Consider the following 16844-nt stretch of genomic DNA (forward strand, 5'->3'; position numbering starts at 1 on the left):
CTCTGATACTCAGCATCAAAACCATTTTCGGGGGGGGGGACAGCGAATTCCATTGATTTAATTTATTTTGACACACTGACTGCACACCATTTAATGCCACTGGAGTCAAGTTCTTCTTGTTAAAAGGAGAGCTGAACTTTGAGAGGCTCAGCATTCAGTTTGGATTTTTGCGGTAAAACATTTTAAAAAGTAAAAAAAAATAAAAAATTTATAATAAAGTATCAAATTGGAGAGTCTACATTGTCAGAGTTTACCATCATAGATGACGCGTGATTTGCTTTCCATTACCGCCTCAATGTGAATGCAGAGTGACAAGATGTGAGTCATTATGTGCAGTGCACATTTGTTGAGGCTGATATCAGTGGTACATTCCTCAGATGTCTCTTGTTGTTGATTAGTACCTACCATGCAGAGCATGCAATGCTGAGAGCCACACCTCTCGTCGTTACTGTGGGAAGCAATAGTTGTGATTGGACGATCAAGAAGTGAGGGCGGGGTTTGAGACATGTCAATTGTCTCTGTTATGTGTTCTATCTCTGTTCCTGGTTCTGGATCAGAGAGAGAGAGAGAGAAAGAAAGACATAATAGCGTAATAGAGTAATAAGCGGAGTGCGTTTGTGTTACAGGCACGCCTGTAATAATTACCCACATTATTCACATAGAAATAGGTGCCAAACCTCATTTATATCTCGCTGAAGAACAGAAGTGTCTCGATACTACATAACATTTGGCTCATCTAAATGTTTTAGAGTACATTTTTGTGTCTCGTCTTTCTTTTTTTTCTTTTTAGTTTTAACCTCCTCTCTCTCTTTTCCAAAACCCATATTTCATAACCAAATGCAACGGTCCTGACAAACTGTTCCAATTTGGTGCTGCATTTTTATCATTTTCTTCACTAATGGTTGTCTGAGAGAGCCATGATTATTCATATTAGTCATTTAGAAATGGCCACTAAACCTCCTGGAATGGATCCGAGTACAAGCTCTGCATCTTATCATTTCTTGTTTTTTCCTTATTTTTTGTTTTGTTTTAATGAATGTTGTTTTGCATTATGCAGTTCCTCCAGGCTCCAATTTGGCATCTGGGAAAGTTGGCTTACCTCCAAGATTATGGTCACCCATTGCTTATTACTCATTAAGCCATGTTGTTGGGCCAGGTGGGTGGGGGTTGGGCTGGGGGTGCTAGAGACAGTCTTCTGTTGAGGTTGTTGTTGTTGTTGTTGTTGTTGTTGTTGTTGTTGTTGTTGTTGTTGTTGTTGCCGTTGCTGTTGTTGTTGTTTTTGTTGTTGTTCTTACTGCTGCTGCTGTTGTGCTTGTTGTTGCTGTTGATTTATTAGTTATGTGAGTTCTAACTTGAGATTGTTTTATTGAAATATGATTAGATATTAGAAGCAACATGACCCGTGTATGCATGCGCCTTTGTGTGTGTGTGTTTGTGTGTTTGTGTGTTTGTGTGTGTGCGCTTTAGGGCTGTCCCCGACTAAGGATTTGGATGGTCGACTATGATTGGCCAAAATTTGCCGTTATTCGACTATTGGTCAAAAAAAAAAACGTATATGTTTTTTTCTTTTTCTTTTTTTTCTTCTTTTTTTATCATTCCATTTGGGCTGTGGGGGTGCTTAATGTCTGAAGGAGTCGACTGAAGGCTCCTTGTCCTCTGCAAAAGCATGCAATTGGTCCACTGATGGATACATCTTGATATTTGTCTAGTCTAGTGTGTTCATTAGATGGGTGAAATCCTCTTTCAGTGCCTCTGTGCCTGTTTTCGTACGCAGTTAGCCTCTGGTATGCATGCCATTAGTGTTAGCCACGCTTCTAGGCCTCTTTTCTTTTGGAAAGAATGATAAAAAAAATCTAATATATATATATATATATATATATATATATATATTTTTTTTTTTTTTTTTTTATTACTAATCGACTAATAGGGGTCAGCCCTAGTGCGCCTTAGGTGTGTGTGTGTGTGTGTGTGTGTGTGTGTGTGTGTGTGTGTGTGTGTGCGTGTGTGTGTGTGTGTGTGTGTGTGTGTGTGTGTGTGTGTGTGTGTGTGTGTGTGTGTGTGTGTGTGTGTGTGTGTGTGTGTGTGATACTGACATACCAACAACACTTCCACCACCCTCATTCCCAACATACCTGCAGTCACAGGCGAATCTTTCCCAGGGAAGTGCTTTATGCTGTTTGAAATAGTGTCCCAGCAAACCTCTGTGAGAGTAAACACCTGTGACTTATTGATATTAGAGCCAGATAAATCAATTGAGACAACCGGGAAACACATTGGTGTGTATATACAGGTTAAATGTGTGTGTGTGTGTGTGTGTGTGTGTGTGTGTGTGTGTGTGTGTGTGTGTGTGTGTGTGTGTGTGTGTGTGTGTGTGTGTGTGTGTGTGTGTGTGTGTGTGCGTGTGCGTGTGTGTGTGGGTGTGGGTGTGTGCGCGTGCGCGTGTGCGTGTGTGTGTGTGTGAGTGAGAGAGTGATTGCTGGAGTTGTGTGCCCAACCCTGCATACCACTGTCACTGCAAAAAATACACACTTGTGTGTGAGAGAGTGAAAGATAGTTTGCTTACTGGGTGTTGTATCTTATCAGAGGGTTGGAGGACAGAGAGACAGGTTGGACACTCCCCCCTACACACGGTATTACATACTGTACTGTACACTACATGGAGGAGCTAGTATGACATACTGTACACTACATAGAGGAGCTAGTATGACATACTGTACTGTACACTACAGAGGAGCTAGTAAACTGGAGCTGATGTAAACAAGACAAACGTCTTTCTCTGGTCTGCATCCCCTTAACAATTGTGTGTATTGAGCCGTACTGTATTGTACCCATTCTGCAATCTGTTAAATAAAGTTTTCATTCATTCATTCATTCAGTATGACATACTGTACTGTACGCTACATGGAGGAGCTAGTATGATGACATACCGTACTGTACACTACATGGAGGAGCTACTGTAGTATTCCATGTGTCAGAGAGTACTCAACAACTTGAACGACTCCCTATGCCAAACCAGCTTGGTTGCCGGCCGCCACCACAAGCCAGAGGGAAACACTGTGGTAAGGGTGGGTCTGCAGTAATGATTCACCGACTCAGTCAATGAATCAATCGATGGTGTTCTAGTTGACAGTTTACTAGTGGGTTCAAGAGGAATTCTTCCTGTTTTAAGAATCCACTTCATGTTATTCCTGGTGCCACGGGATAGTTCAGTCAATGTTTGTGAACATACACAGGTCTTTCTTAAAGCTATAGGGATCAGAGAGAGAGTGAGAGAGAGAACCCTCACATTTGCGACGTCATCTGGATGTAAAATCTGCTCCGTAGACAATCGTTGGGAGTTCTCTCACCCAAATGAGGTGTATCTTATAGCCTATGGCCCTATGCTATTGCTAACAGGTCTGAACTAGGATGTAAACCTCGTGTAGGTGTCAGAGCAAACATTCAGTGCACCATTCATTGTCTATTGTATGGAGCAGTCCCTTATTTGTCTAGGTGACGTGAGTGTTCTCTCTCTCTCTCTCTCTCTCTCTCTCTCTCTCTCTCTCTCTCTCTCTCTCTCTCTCTGACTCTCAGCTTTAAGAATGCACGGTGTGTGTATTGACTGAAATGTCCCGGGACACAGGAATATTATTTATTATATGTGAATTCTTAAAATGGGGGGCAAAAATTTAATAATTCACACAGTTTTATAAGCTTAATGAGGGGGAAAGAGTCTGTCACTGGGGGGTTGTACCAGGGGGGGGGGGGCATGTTTAAGGCATACACCATGAATGAGCAGTCAGTTACAATTCTCATTTCTCTCTCTCTTTTTTTTCTATTATTATTTTAGACGGTTAGTCATCACCGAAATGAGTCAGACATTCCTATCCCTGCCCCCATGCATCGCCCCCTGGCCTGGTCCCAGGCTCATTAAAACACATGACTCTTGTCCCCCGGGGACCCAAGAAGATGTCATATCAATTAATATTAAGCCCTGAGCAAAACGGTAGCTGGATGAAATAGTATTGTTGTCTATTTGTTTTAGCTAACAGCGTAGGTGGAGTCATGCATACTCTTAAATGAGTCCACACAATTATTCAGCTCGGAGCTGTTGGAGGTTCAAAGAGCATCAGAATGCCAGGTGAAACACCAGCATAGATTAGATACTAGATATATTAGATATAGTGTCATTACATGTGTACAGCATGTACAGCACATGTACAGTACAATGAAAATAAGTTTGGCATCCAACCAGAGTGCAAATGTAACAGTAAAGTGCAATAGTAATATACAATGTACAGGTGATTGTACACTGGATATAAAATATATAAATTAGTACTACTGTGTGTAGTGCTAATCAGATGTATGTAAAGAGTTGTAATACCAATATGTACAGTGATACAGGTATAAAAGACAGTAGTCATCATAGACATACTGGCCAGCAGTGTAACTAGTAAGAGTATGTAAGGGATATGTACAGATTATGTAAAATAATTATGTGCACATGTGTACAGACAGGTGGATAGATATATATATGGTAAGAATACAAATATATATACGGTATATACAGCATTATTGTACATGCTATCATACAACTTATATGCAGGCGTATATGTAGGTATATAAGAGGATTATATGCAGGTATATTCAGACAGATATGGATATGTGTATATATATATGCAGTAAATATAAATATATAATGTATATATGCGGTATATACAGCACTGTTGTACATACTATCATACACATACAGAGTAAATTATTGATAGACTATAGTGAGTAATAATGAGAAACCATGACATCCTGAATGAGGGAGTTCCCTAGATCAGCCTGCACAGTGTACCACACACACACACACACACACACACACACACACACACACACACACACACACACACACACACACACACACACACACACACACACACACACACGCATGTGTGCACACCCATTAACACACACACATACTTTTTCACTCTTCTACTCTCTCCTTATCTTTCACTGAATTTAATTTCACACAGCGAGGGGTGTGGTCTTATCATCCCAGGTATGGCATCACTGACATGTTTTACGAGGGGGGGAAAGGCTAATATGTCAGAACGTCCTCTTAAAGGTGGCACGTCCTGTTCCCATATGAAATCAATATAGGAAGGAAATAGGACTCTGTGAGAAAGATGGTACCCTGTGTGTCTCATTATAGGTACAGTGCTCAGCACAGGGTTGAACACGAACACTGCTGCCCAGCTTAGGAGCCACGACCAGTCATTCCAGTGTAAAGGCCCTCTTGAGTGGTACTGGTGCTAGACACGCAGCTAGTCATTCATTCTTGATTCCCACGGTTGGATTAAAGAGCTGTGATGTACAATCCTATGCTGGTCTAAGTGCCTGTTATCTCTTTTAAACCGATGGGCCCCTCCTGGGCTGCTGCTTCTCTGTACCGTAACTCTTTGAGTATTTGCGTTATAGAAAGAAGCTCAGCGCCATCTGAAAGCCAAGGAGCTGAGCTTTCTTCACATATATTTAGTTTTTTTTTACCTTTTACGGTAATCCAAAAACTGTGGGAGTTATTAAGGAAGTAAACACTAGTAGAATTCTACCTGCTTCAAGGTCAACCACCAAGGTAAAAATTCCGCCTAGAAAAAAGTGAGTAAAGGTGCAGCTGGGTGGCGCAGCGGTCTAAGCGCTCGTCACCAACGCGCGAGACACCTGTATCGAATCTGGCTGTCAGCATTGCCTCCGGCTTGGGCCGGCCGTCATACTGACTCAATTGGCAGAGTCAGCGGGAGGGAAGTCGATGGGTGGTAATCTGGTCGTTTGTAAACAGCGACTCCTACAGGTCGGTCAGGGCGCCTGCACAGCAAGGACAGGAGATGTCGAGGGTAGTGTGAGCCTCCCACACGTTACACCTCGCCAATGAGAGTCCGCGCTGGCAGGTGAAAAGAAGTGGCTGGCTGACTCCGCATGTATCGGAGGGGACACGCGATAGATTCTTCAACCCTCCCTACGACCGACCAGTGGGGGGCACATGCGAGCAACGATCAAGACAGGGGAGGGCGGAATTGGCAAGACTAAAATTGGGATGGGAGAAAAACAGAAAAAGAAGGAGAAAAAGTGGATACAAATCTTTTTTTTTGTATATATAAAAAAGTTAGTAAAATGAGCCTAAAAAGCATAATCTAAAAGGCCAGGGTTAAAAAAATGTATTGCAGTTGCATAATAGTTCCATGTTCAAAATGTACATGTGATAAGCTAAATTGATGGTCAATTGCAGTGTCTACTACTCTACTTCACTAAAAACCTGTACAAATCCCATTCCGATTTTTGTTTTCCTTGTCTAATAACAGTTTGATACACACTCAAAACATACAGTAAGTTCAAACAATAACAGACATTGAAAGCTGAAGTAGTTCTGAAAAAAGGGTGAAAAGCACTTACTCACACAGCACATTCTCTGACAATTACACAGCAATAACAACTATATATACCCAGGTGGACTGTTTCAGGCTTAGGTTTAAAAACAATGTTTATAGATCCACAGTGTCTACTACTACCTATATATTCTACCTTTTATTTTATTCTACCTAATTGCCCATCCGTTAATGTTGCACCAAACAACCAAATCAAATTCCTTGTATGTGTAAACTACTTGGCAATAAAGACCTTTCTGATTCTGATTCTGATTCTGATACATACAGTATATATCGGCTTTTTGCTCAGCCAAGCAAAGAGGAATGAGTGGCATGTTGTCTCAGCATACTAGCCACACCAAAGTTACACAAACCGCATGAACTCTTTCATTGATGTTTTTAACTGCTCTGCTGTCCACACCCATGCATGCCTTCTGGCTGTTCCAGGTTAAACAACAACTTTCACCTGAATCTTATAGAGGAGTGGTCATAGGCTGGTATTGCTGATACTGGCTCTTTAACCCTTGACCCCAGGGTCAGAGTCTTTCTGAGACCCACCCTCAGATCCTTCCATTCTGACGAGAAGACAGAAGGTCACTTTAGTCCAAGAAACACGCAAATTCAAATTCAAGTCCTACCTGTCCTACCTGTCCTGTCATACCTCTGAGAAATGTATTGAATGGTTTTTATTATTATTTTTTAATTTTTTGCGTATTTTATATGTATGTACTGTACATATATATAAATATATTATATATATACTTGTATATATATATATATAATTTTTTATTATTATTATTATTATTATATATATTTTTTTATAAACCATTATTGTACAGCCCTATCCAGGCATGTATTTTTCATTGTTCATTTACGTAACTCAAACCTGCCCTCTTCTTGATCCTCCAATCACAACTGTCAGCAATTGTGTACAGTTATGATTGCAGGATCAAGAAAAGAGGGGCGGAGCTTGACATATGTTAATTGACCAAGGGGCGACACACGTGGAGTTCAACACCATAACACCAAGATAATCACCATCAGCCATAAAACATCCTCCTCACCTGCCTGTCTATCCATCTGCCTCTCCAGTGAGACGACTCAGCTTTCTCACTGCAGGGCAGTATTTCATGTATGTCTGGAATGCCCTTCCCTTCCCCTCCTGGCAGCTCGATGAGCTCATACACTGTGTTCCTATAGCTTTACTAAAGCAACACACAGATCAGATCGGGATACGGGTCACAATGGGACTCTTTGAGCGGGACCTGTAGACAATGTTGTTGTGTTTTGATTTCTCACAGCCCGCCAACAGTCTCTTAACAATACGCACAGAACGCCCAGGAAGAGGCCGCTTACAAAGGGCTCCGTGTGCTTCTTCTTAGTTTGGGTAAAGCTGGGTTTAGCCCTAGAAGTGGGTGTGGCCGTGTGTTACAGGATTTCGGGGCGTGCGATCTTTGATTTTAAACCCATACGAATCCCCATTTGTGTGGCATGTTCTGTGGGGAGGCGGAATGGCGTAGAGGTAATGAGGCCCTGGCGGCCGGTACCCAAAAGGTTGCTGGTTCGATCCCTGTCTCCGACATGAGGGTCTATTCCAGCTGTTGAGCTGGCGACTGAAGGGCGGCTGGTATTACATCTACAGTTACATCTACATCTACCTTGCCCTTGAGCAAGGCACCGAACTCCAAAAAGGCGACCCTGCGCTCAGACCTGTCATGAAATGCATATACAGTATGCTACAGTTACATCTACATCTACCTTGCCCTTGAGCAAGGCACTGAACCCCAAAAAGAGCCCTGCGCTCAGACCTCTGATGAAATGCATATACAGTATGTGTGGGGGAAGTGGATGTGTGTAACTAACTAGGATGGATATGCGAAAAATATTGACAACCATACTGGGTAATTTACATTGGAGGTGGTTGGGGGGGGGGGGACACACACTGTATAAACAAGCAAAACTGTACACTGTAAGCCTCAGTCTGTGCTAATAGTCGAGGATTGTGAGTGAAACTATGCGACCCGATGTCACACCCAAGTGTGAAATGCGCCCGCCGGTCCACTACATACAGGATAGTGTGTTACTGTCACAAGACACGGTTCACGTTGCGTGAAAAGGACATGCCGGTATGAAGGTGCTGTTAAGGTGCACCACCAGCAGGGGGGCGCTAACCACGAAACCAACATACTTTTTTTTTTTTTTTTTTTTACTTCACAACCAGGGCTTGAACCAGCGGTCACTGTGGTAGTGGACAGGCACCTCTACACTACCCACACATACCCGTGTTACAGTTATGGTTTCAAGTTTCAAGTTAGTTTTTTATTTGTCACCGTATAAAGTACATGTACATTACAGTGAAATGCTTGGTTCTGTATGAGCCCCTGAGAATGTGCTTCATACAGTAAAAAAAAAAAAAAAAAAGTAAAAGAGGAGTTAAGGTTCATGTTAAGGTTTGCTTACTGTAACGGTTATGCTTAGTTTAAGGTTACGGTGTGGTTAATGTTAGGGTTATTATGGTCTGGGTGAGGCTGTGGGATAAGTGTACCACGGTAGTGTCCAGGTCCAAAGCACTCGCCCACCAACATAGCGGGCAGGGTTCAATCCCCGGGCAGGCGAACATATACCAGTCAGCCACAGAGACGACGGACAGCGCTGAGCGTGTGTGTGCCTCTTTAAACTCTTTAAAACATGCAGGGTAATCAATCTTATCAGAGCTTTAAAGGCGCTGCTGCCTAGAAAGTCAATATTATTGTCCTCAGGTGAAAAGACATCTTGACTTTGTCCTGCAAGACCGTGTGTGTGTGTGTGTGTGTGTGTGTGTGTGTGTGTGTGTGTGTGTGTGTGTGTGTGTGTGTGTGTGTGTGTGTGTGTGTGTGTGTGTGTGTGTGTGTGTGTGTGTGTGTGTGTGTGTGTGTGTGTGTGTGTGTGTGTGTGTGTGTGTGTGTGTGTGTGTGTGTGTGTGTGTGTGTGTGTGTGTGTGTGTGTGTGTGTGCGTGCGTGCGTGCGTGCGTGCGTGCGTGCGTGTGTGTGGAGGGAGAGACAGAGAGAGAGTACTAGACTTAAACAAGACTCCCTATGTTCCTTATGTACAAATGGGGATGAGGGTACATTCATGCACATGTATTGGGATTGCCCACCGGTTAAGATATTTTGGAAAGAAGTGTCCCAGCAATTATCAGTATTCTTATCTCTGAACATACCTGTACATCCCTCTGTATTGCTGTTGAATGATGTATTTCAGTTTGCAGCCCCTATACAGCTAAAGAGACTAGTTTTATCTGGTCTCACAGCTGCTAAAAAGCTGATAGCATCACGATGGATTCAACCGGAAAAAATGTGCCGGAAGGTATGGGTTCTTACTTATCTCGATGTGATTTATCTAGAAATATCTACAGCAAGAATTTTAGGTGTCAGTGAAACCAACATTGCAATCTGGTTAGAAGTGGTGGAGAGAGGCGGTTAGGTGGCCGAGCGGAGATTGCGTTCGTCACCAACCCCGGACGAATCCAGCTCACAGCTCCGGGGTTGTCACCAGCTTGGCTGGCCGTCTGCACTAATACAATTGGCTGTATTAGAGGGTGGAAGAAGCTGGCGGGGTGGGTCCGGGTCATTGTAAACAGCGACTCCTACAGTTCGGTCGGGGCGCCTGCTAAGCGCGGATAGGACTTGAGGGGGATAGTGTGATCCTCCCACACGCTACGCCCTCTCGATGAGAATCCGCGCTGCCAGGTGAAAAGAAGCGGTGATTGGCTGGACGTGTGTCGGAGGAAGCACGTGGTAGCCTCCACTCTCCCAGATGATCTGACTGTGGGGGGTAAGTGCGCAGCGACCAGGAAGGGACTGGGAATTGGCATACGACTAACATTGGGATGGGAGAAAATCGGAGGAAAATGGAGGGGGGAAAAGATCAATAAAAAAAAAAAAAAGTGGTGGAGAGAATAAAAGCTAGCATATGAAGTGTAGTGCCTGGTTAGAAACGAAAGAAAATGGATGGATTATCCAAGTGGGGGTCCGGGGGGGGGTGAGCGAGCAAGAGCATAATGTATGTAGGGTATTAGATAGCAAGTATTAGGTATATATCTCGTAAACTACATTTATAATGATTCAAATGGTGATTTCATTGGATGTTTACTGTTAATGCTTGTGAGTCTAATTTGTTGTTATGTTTATGTTTATGTTTAAAAAATTATAAAAATAATAAAATATAAAAAAAAAGAGAGAGTACTATCTGTACTGTACTGATTTTCTTTTTATTGTTTTAACACTGGCTTTGGCGATGTAAACACATGTTTCCCATGAATTTAATTGAATTTAATTGAATTGAGAGAGACAGAGGGGATAGATCGATAGAGAGAGAGGGGGGGGAGAGAGAAAGAGAGACAGACAGACCAAGGATGGAGAGAGAGACAGAGAGGGGAGAGAGAGTAGGGATGAAAAACAACAGTTGTAAACATAGTGATTACCTGTAATAATTACCATTGCTCACGCACCTCACTTATATATCTCACTGAACATGTTTTAGAGAACATTTCTACACCCTCTTTCTGTGACGGGCAGTTCTGTTTAACTATCAGGCTCTTATGATGAAGGAGACAGACTCAGATAGAAACAGACAGAGGTACAAAGTCAAAGTCAGCTTTATTGTCGCTTCTCTTAATGTGCAAGACATAGTGAAAGTGAAATTTCGTTTCCCCCTTCCCACGGTGTATATAAAAAAATATCTAATATAAACATATAGTAAACATATAAAGTAACATATAGGACACTATAAACATAAGTAACATATGGGACACGATGTACATACTATACAGGACTATATATACAGTATAATCATTGGCTAAATTTTTTTTGTATGATTGAAATAAATATAGGAGGTAATAAGAGAACTTAGCGCAACTTTTTTTTATTTATTTTTTTGCAGCAGTGGTACATAGTAAGTATAACTGATAAATAATGGCAGTAGAATACAATAGTGGCAGTAAAGTGGCAGTGAGATGATAGATATGGCAGTAAACAAAAATAAATAATGGCAGTAAAGTAAAGTGGCAGTGAGTTTGTGAAGTGGTAGTGTGTGTCATTGGGGGGTGGGGGGGGGGTAGTCCATGGTTCTGTGGTGGCAGAGTGAGAGCTGGGGGGGAGCTGGGAGAGAGTTCAGCTTCCTGACAGCCTGGTGTATGAAGCTGTCTTTCAGTCTGCTGGTCCTGCTCGGAGGCTCAGAGAGAAACAGAGACAGAGAAAGAGAAAATTAGATCAAGAGATAGAGAAAGAGAGATCCAGAGATAGAGAAAGAGAGATCCAGAGATAGAGAAAGAGAGATCCAGAGATAGAGAAAGAGAGATCCAGAGACAGATAGAAAGAGATATTGATGAAGTTTGCGGAAAAAAACGACTCTACCCTCCTCCAACCTGTCTGCTTGTCAAGGTGTGTCTGTGTGTTTGGCCTGCAGCCAAACGGTTGTCAGCCCCGTCTGTTCTGGCCACCGGTTCTACCCCACCCTGACACACCCTGGGCTGGGCTGGGTCGCCCTGAGCTACTGGTATGAGCCCTGGATATGGACTGGTGATGGACTGGTGCTCCCATTTCCTTTGGTGCAGTTTAGGTTTATTCTATTCTAGTTTAGTTTGAGTTGAGTTTACACCTGTTATATTTCTTGAACACCTCCTACAAATACACACATAAACACCGTCACTCCTGAGGGGTTGAGTAAACTGATCAATCAGCCAGAAAAAACCCTGGCCAGATATTAACTGCCATGTACTCTATACACACACACACACACACACACACACACACACACACACACACACACACACACACACACACACACACACACACACACACACACACACACACACACACACACACACACACACACACACACACACACACATTATTTCTCTTTTCACTTTTTCTCTCTCTCTCCCTCTCCCTCTCCCTCTCTCAGTATCTCGCTCTCTCTCTCTCTCTCTCTCTCTCTCTCTCTCCCTCTCGCTCTCTCTCTCGCTCTCTCTCTCTCTCCCTCTCTCAGTATCTCCCTCTCTCTCTCTCTCTCTCTCTCTCTCTCTCTCTCCCTCTCGCTCTCTCTCTCGCTCTCTCTCTCTCTCTCTCCCTCTCTCAGTCTCTCCCTCTCTCTCTCTCCCTCTCTCTCGCTCTCTCAAATCAAAGCAAATGTATATGTATAGCCTGCGATCACATGGAATACCCCATGGGCTGTGCAAGTCTTCACAAAAGAAGATCACAAAAGATCAAAAACAAAAACCACCATAAAATCCAAATATGCAACACTCCCAGACCTTCCTCAATGAAGATAAGGAACGACTCACTAAAAACCTAGCAATAGGAAAGAAAAGCACCACAGGCGGCGTGGAGGAGAGAAACCTCAGATGGGCTGTTCAGAGGGGGGATCCCCCAACTGGATGTCAGTGATAATATAGTGTTGCAATGGATGATAGATGGATGGAGAATAGAACAGGCGAATAATTGGAATGAATATAATATATACATGTAATGAAACACATAACAATTGTATCTAAGGTATATAAGAACATTTAAAACTATTTAAATAAATAGAGCTAAGAACAACAATAAAAAAAAGAAAGCATAGGAAAACTGAGGGAGATGTAGAGTGTGGATCCATCGCAATCCTCTCTCTTTCTCTCTCACTCAGGGATACTCCTCTATCTGGCCTATAGGGGGCCGTATCTAGGGTCATCTCTGTGTACACGGCAACGCAGCCCACCCACTAACAAACCCCCCTCCCCACACACACACACACACACACACCGTGGGTCTCACTGCAGGAAGTTAGTTAGTTTTACACTACTCTCTCAACATGAGTGCACCCCTCTCTCCAAGACCAGCTGTAAGTATCTCTTTAAAGACATTAAGTCATTAAGTAGTGGGGCTTCTCTACTGATAATGGATAGTTTTAAAACTGAAAATGTCATTTGAAACTGGTTCTGGTGCAAAGGTGTGGCTGTAAATAGAAAAGAAAGAAGAAATATAATGAAGTGTTTTTCTCCATATAATATCTTCTGTGTCAAAAAGAAATACTTGATCACATGTCCTGTATGTTCTTGTTTTATGTGAATGTAAAATATGTGTGTAGCGCGTTGTGTGGACAGTTTGTACAAGATACATTTCCATACATCTGACCATTTCTCACGCTCAGTATAATGGTTTTATTAACAACGTTTTCTCTCAAATGTAGGCAGTACATACCTAGTTGCATTTATGCCTTTCAGATGTAAGTTGAGATGTTGGCTTAGAAGTAGCCTAATGTTTTCTTAGAATTCTAGCATTATACTATAGCTTTCAGTGGCCAGTAGTCATTGTAACATCATCATGTTCCGTTCTCAAAATTCTTAATTTCATATATATATATATATATATGAGATTGTCACCATGTGAAGAGTCAACAACATGACGTGCAAAGCATACAGTAGAGAGAGAGAGATTCAAGATTCAAGATTCAAGATTCAATCGTTTTATTTCAAACCACAGTGTTAGTTTGGCTACATTTACCATTGTCCGGCAAAACAACATTTGAAAATAAATGGAATGGGAAAAGAGAAACCCCCCCCCCAAAAAGTTAAAAAATAAAACAGCCAGAAACTATACACTGTTTGAAAAGGAGATGGAAGAAGCAAAGCTTATATGTTTCCATCCCCCATCGATAACTATATTATATATACTTCAGCAAGTATATGACACGTTTACCAATACATATAATACAATACAATTTGCAAATACTTCAACTACACACAACACAATCACACATGCACACACACACACATACACACACACACACGCTAGACTATACTCTCATGTCACCCTTCAAATCATTCTCATACAATACGTTGGTCTTCCTCCCTGGTATATTTTGTGAACACCATCATTTTGAACTTCCTCTTTAATATATTTATGGATTGACTGGATTTGATCTCCTCCTCCAGATTATTCCACAAGGTAACTCCACACAGAGAAATACACATAGCCTTCCTGGTTAGTCTTGCTGTTCCAGAGAGACAAGAACGACGGGAGACCAGAAGCGAAGGAATGGGTTTAGGTTTAGGTTTAGGTTTACTTTATTTGTTCAAGGGGGGACAGCGTACATTAATCAAACATTTTACAAATATAAATGCACCCAATTTCCATTGGCAGTCCCCCTGCCAGAAGGTACAGGCTAAAATCCTGTGTGAAAAAGGGTTAGCAATAAAAACAGTATAAAATCAAGATAAATAACATTAGAATAAAAACAGAACAAAAACACATAGAACATATGATAGGGATACAGGGATACAGGGCACAATACAGTCATGGACACAAGGACAGAGCACATCATGACATATTAGAAGACCCAGGCATAGACATACGCACCATATCCACACACACACATACACACACACGTACACACAAACACACACCTCAGTGTTGCTGGTTTTCAATGAGCCATTCCTTAACCCTGCACTTGATGTGATATGTGATATGATGTGGACACTGTAATTGTTTGAGGTATTGAGTTCCATTGGTGGGATGCTCTATATGAAGAGACGGCCTGGCCAAATGTCCCCCCTTGCCGCACCTCTAGTGTTCCTGGTTGAGGCATGACTTGAGGTTGATGAAACCAGACAAGCCACAAGTCCACAGTTACAACTTAAAGAGCCACCAGAGACGTACGTATTGTAGGCTATTATGCGCGTTTTATCAGGATGCTTTTAATTAAGATGTGCAAAACCAGCAACAGATCTTTAGCCGTGGGATCTGGTGAAGGAGCTGTCACACTGTCACATTCCAGACGTTCTTCAGAGCGATCGGAGCCTCCTCTACCTCCGCTCCGCCACACCCTGAGCAGATGAAACGAGTCCTGATGTTACAGCCTCGTCTCATAGGGAGCGGCGTAACTCATCCTTCACAAAGAAATAAAACAGTCCGGGGGGTATTGCTGTTTTAATTAGTACCTAGGTAACGTAATCCTGTGTTTGGAGAAACGGTAGCTTTTCTGCGGACAGCGACATATCCGTCAGTCACGAAAGTTAATCCTCTCTGAACTTTTCTGTCTGTCATCACTATTCATTGAAAAACAATTGGCCAATCTCAAACCCTGCACTCTTTTCTTGATCCTCCAATCACAAACGTTTGTCAGAGGGAAGCAGCGTTTGTGATTGGAGGATCAAGAAAAGAGGGTGGGGCGGCTGGGGCCTGATATCGGTAAATTAAAAACAAACGTAGACGGACAGCCTCAACGGATCAGTGTGGCCAGGCCTTTAGACTATTGGTTGCAACTTAAACTGATTCGACCTATAGCAGCCAAGTCGACCTCTTGTGATTTTCAAATGTCAGACCAATTAAACAAGTGGAACCATTATAAACCCTCTACCTTGAGAAATGTAAAAAAGAACATAGGTAAGAATGTGTCTTAAAAGCATCACATGACTCCCCAGGTCTATTAGGGCAGACCTGTGTGTAGTTCAGTTTTGCATTCAATGTCACAATGTTGCCGATGATACCTGTACATGTTCCAGAGCCCCCTGTCCCTCACTGAGCCCCCCAAAGACCCCTCACTGAGCCCCCCAAAGACCCCTCACTGAGCCCCCCAAAGACCCCTCTCTGAGCCCCCCAAAGACCCCTCACTGAGCCCCCCAAAGATATCAACTCACAATATCAACTCACCTTCTTCTTCTCCTCCTCTAGTCTCCAGAGTACCAGGAAGACAGAGACGGGACCCTCTTCCCTCCTTCATTGGACAAAATACAGGAGCTGGTCGAGGACAAAGAGCTCATCCTACACAACTTCCTCACTGAAGACCAAGAGGTAGGATTATAAAGATGTCATGAGAGCATGTGGTTTGTGCCCCAGGGAAGCTTCCACTGCAAACACCTTGAAGAGTTATAGTATTTTATTCAAATCAAATCAAATCAAATCAAATTTATTTATAGGGCCCGACAACACACGTTAATGTCCCCATGGGCCGTACAGGTCTTCTTTAAACAGGTCAAGAAGACAACATAACAATAAGTCAAGAACAGAACAAGAACACCATAGGGTCCAAACATTTTTTAGATGAATGCAAATAAATGAAAGAATGCAAGCACTCCCAGACATACCCCACGCGAAGGTAAGGAAAAACTCACTAAAACCTAACAATAGGGAAAAAAGCTCCACAGGCAGTGTGGAGGAGAGAAACCTTAGAAGGGCCGTTCAAGGGGGGATCTCCCTTCTTAGATGTTGGTGATAGTAGTGTTGCAGACGGACAGTTGGTAAGCATGCACTCATGTGTGTGGTGAAACACAGATGAGTGCATGCAATAGCAACTGTACATTTTGAAAAATTAAAGATAGAGCTAATAGCGATAGCAACTGAACATTTTGAAAGATTAAAGATAGAGTTGATAGCGGATCTATTTGAGGCACAGGGGCGGCGCAGAGAGGGTCACGTCCTCCCCGTCTTAGTCACGGG

General features: G+C 42.6%; 1 protein-coding gene across 1 annotated transcript in view; it reads left to right on the top strand.

The window, feature by feature from the left end:
• The window catches only part of LOC311237089 (uncharacterized protein), a gene marked incomplete at its 5' end in the record, with an annotated part of 75992 nt that overhangs the window by 8099 nt on the left and 51049 nt on the right, over positions 1-16844 (top strand). The window contains one exon of the mRNA XM_084324895.1: positions 16080-16199. Coding sequence (XP_084181021.1) covers positions 16080-16199 — 120 coding nt within the window. The remainder of the gene's footprint in view (positions 1-16079; positions 16200-16844) is intronic.

This window comes from Notolepis coatsorum (genome assembly GCF_963971535.1).
Source record: "Notolepis coatsorum genome assembly, chromosome: 11".
NCBI classification, from domain to species: domain Eukaryota; kingdom Metazoa; phylum Chordata; class Actinopteri; order Aulopiformes; family Paralepididae; genus Notolepis; species Notolepis coatsorum.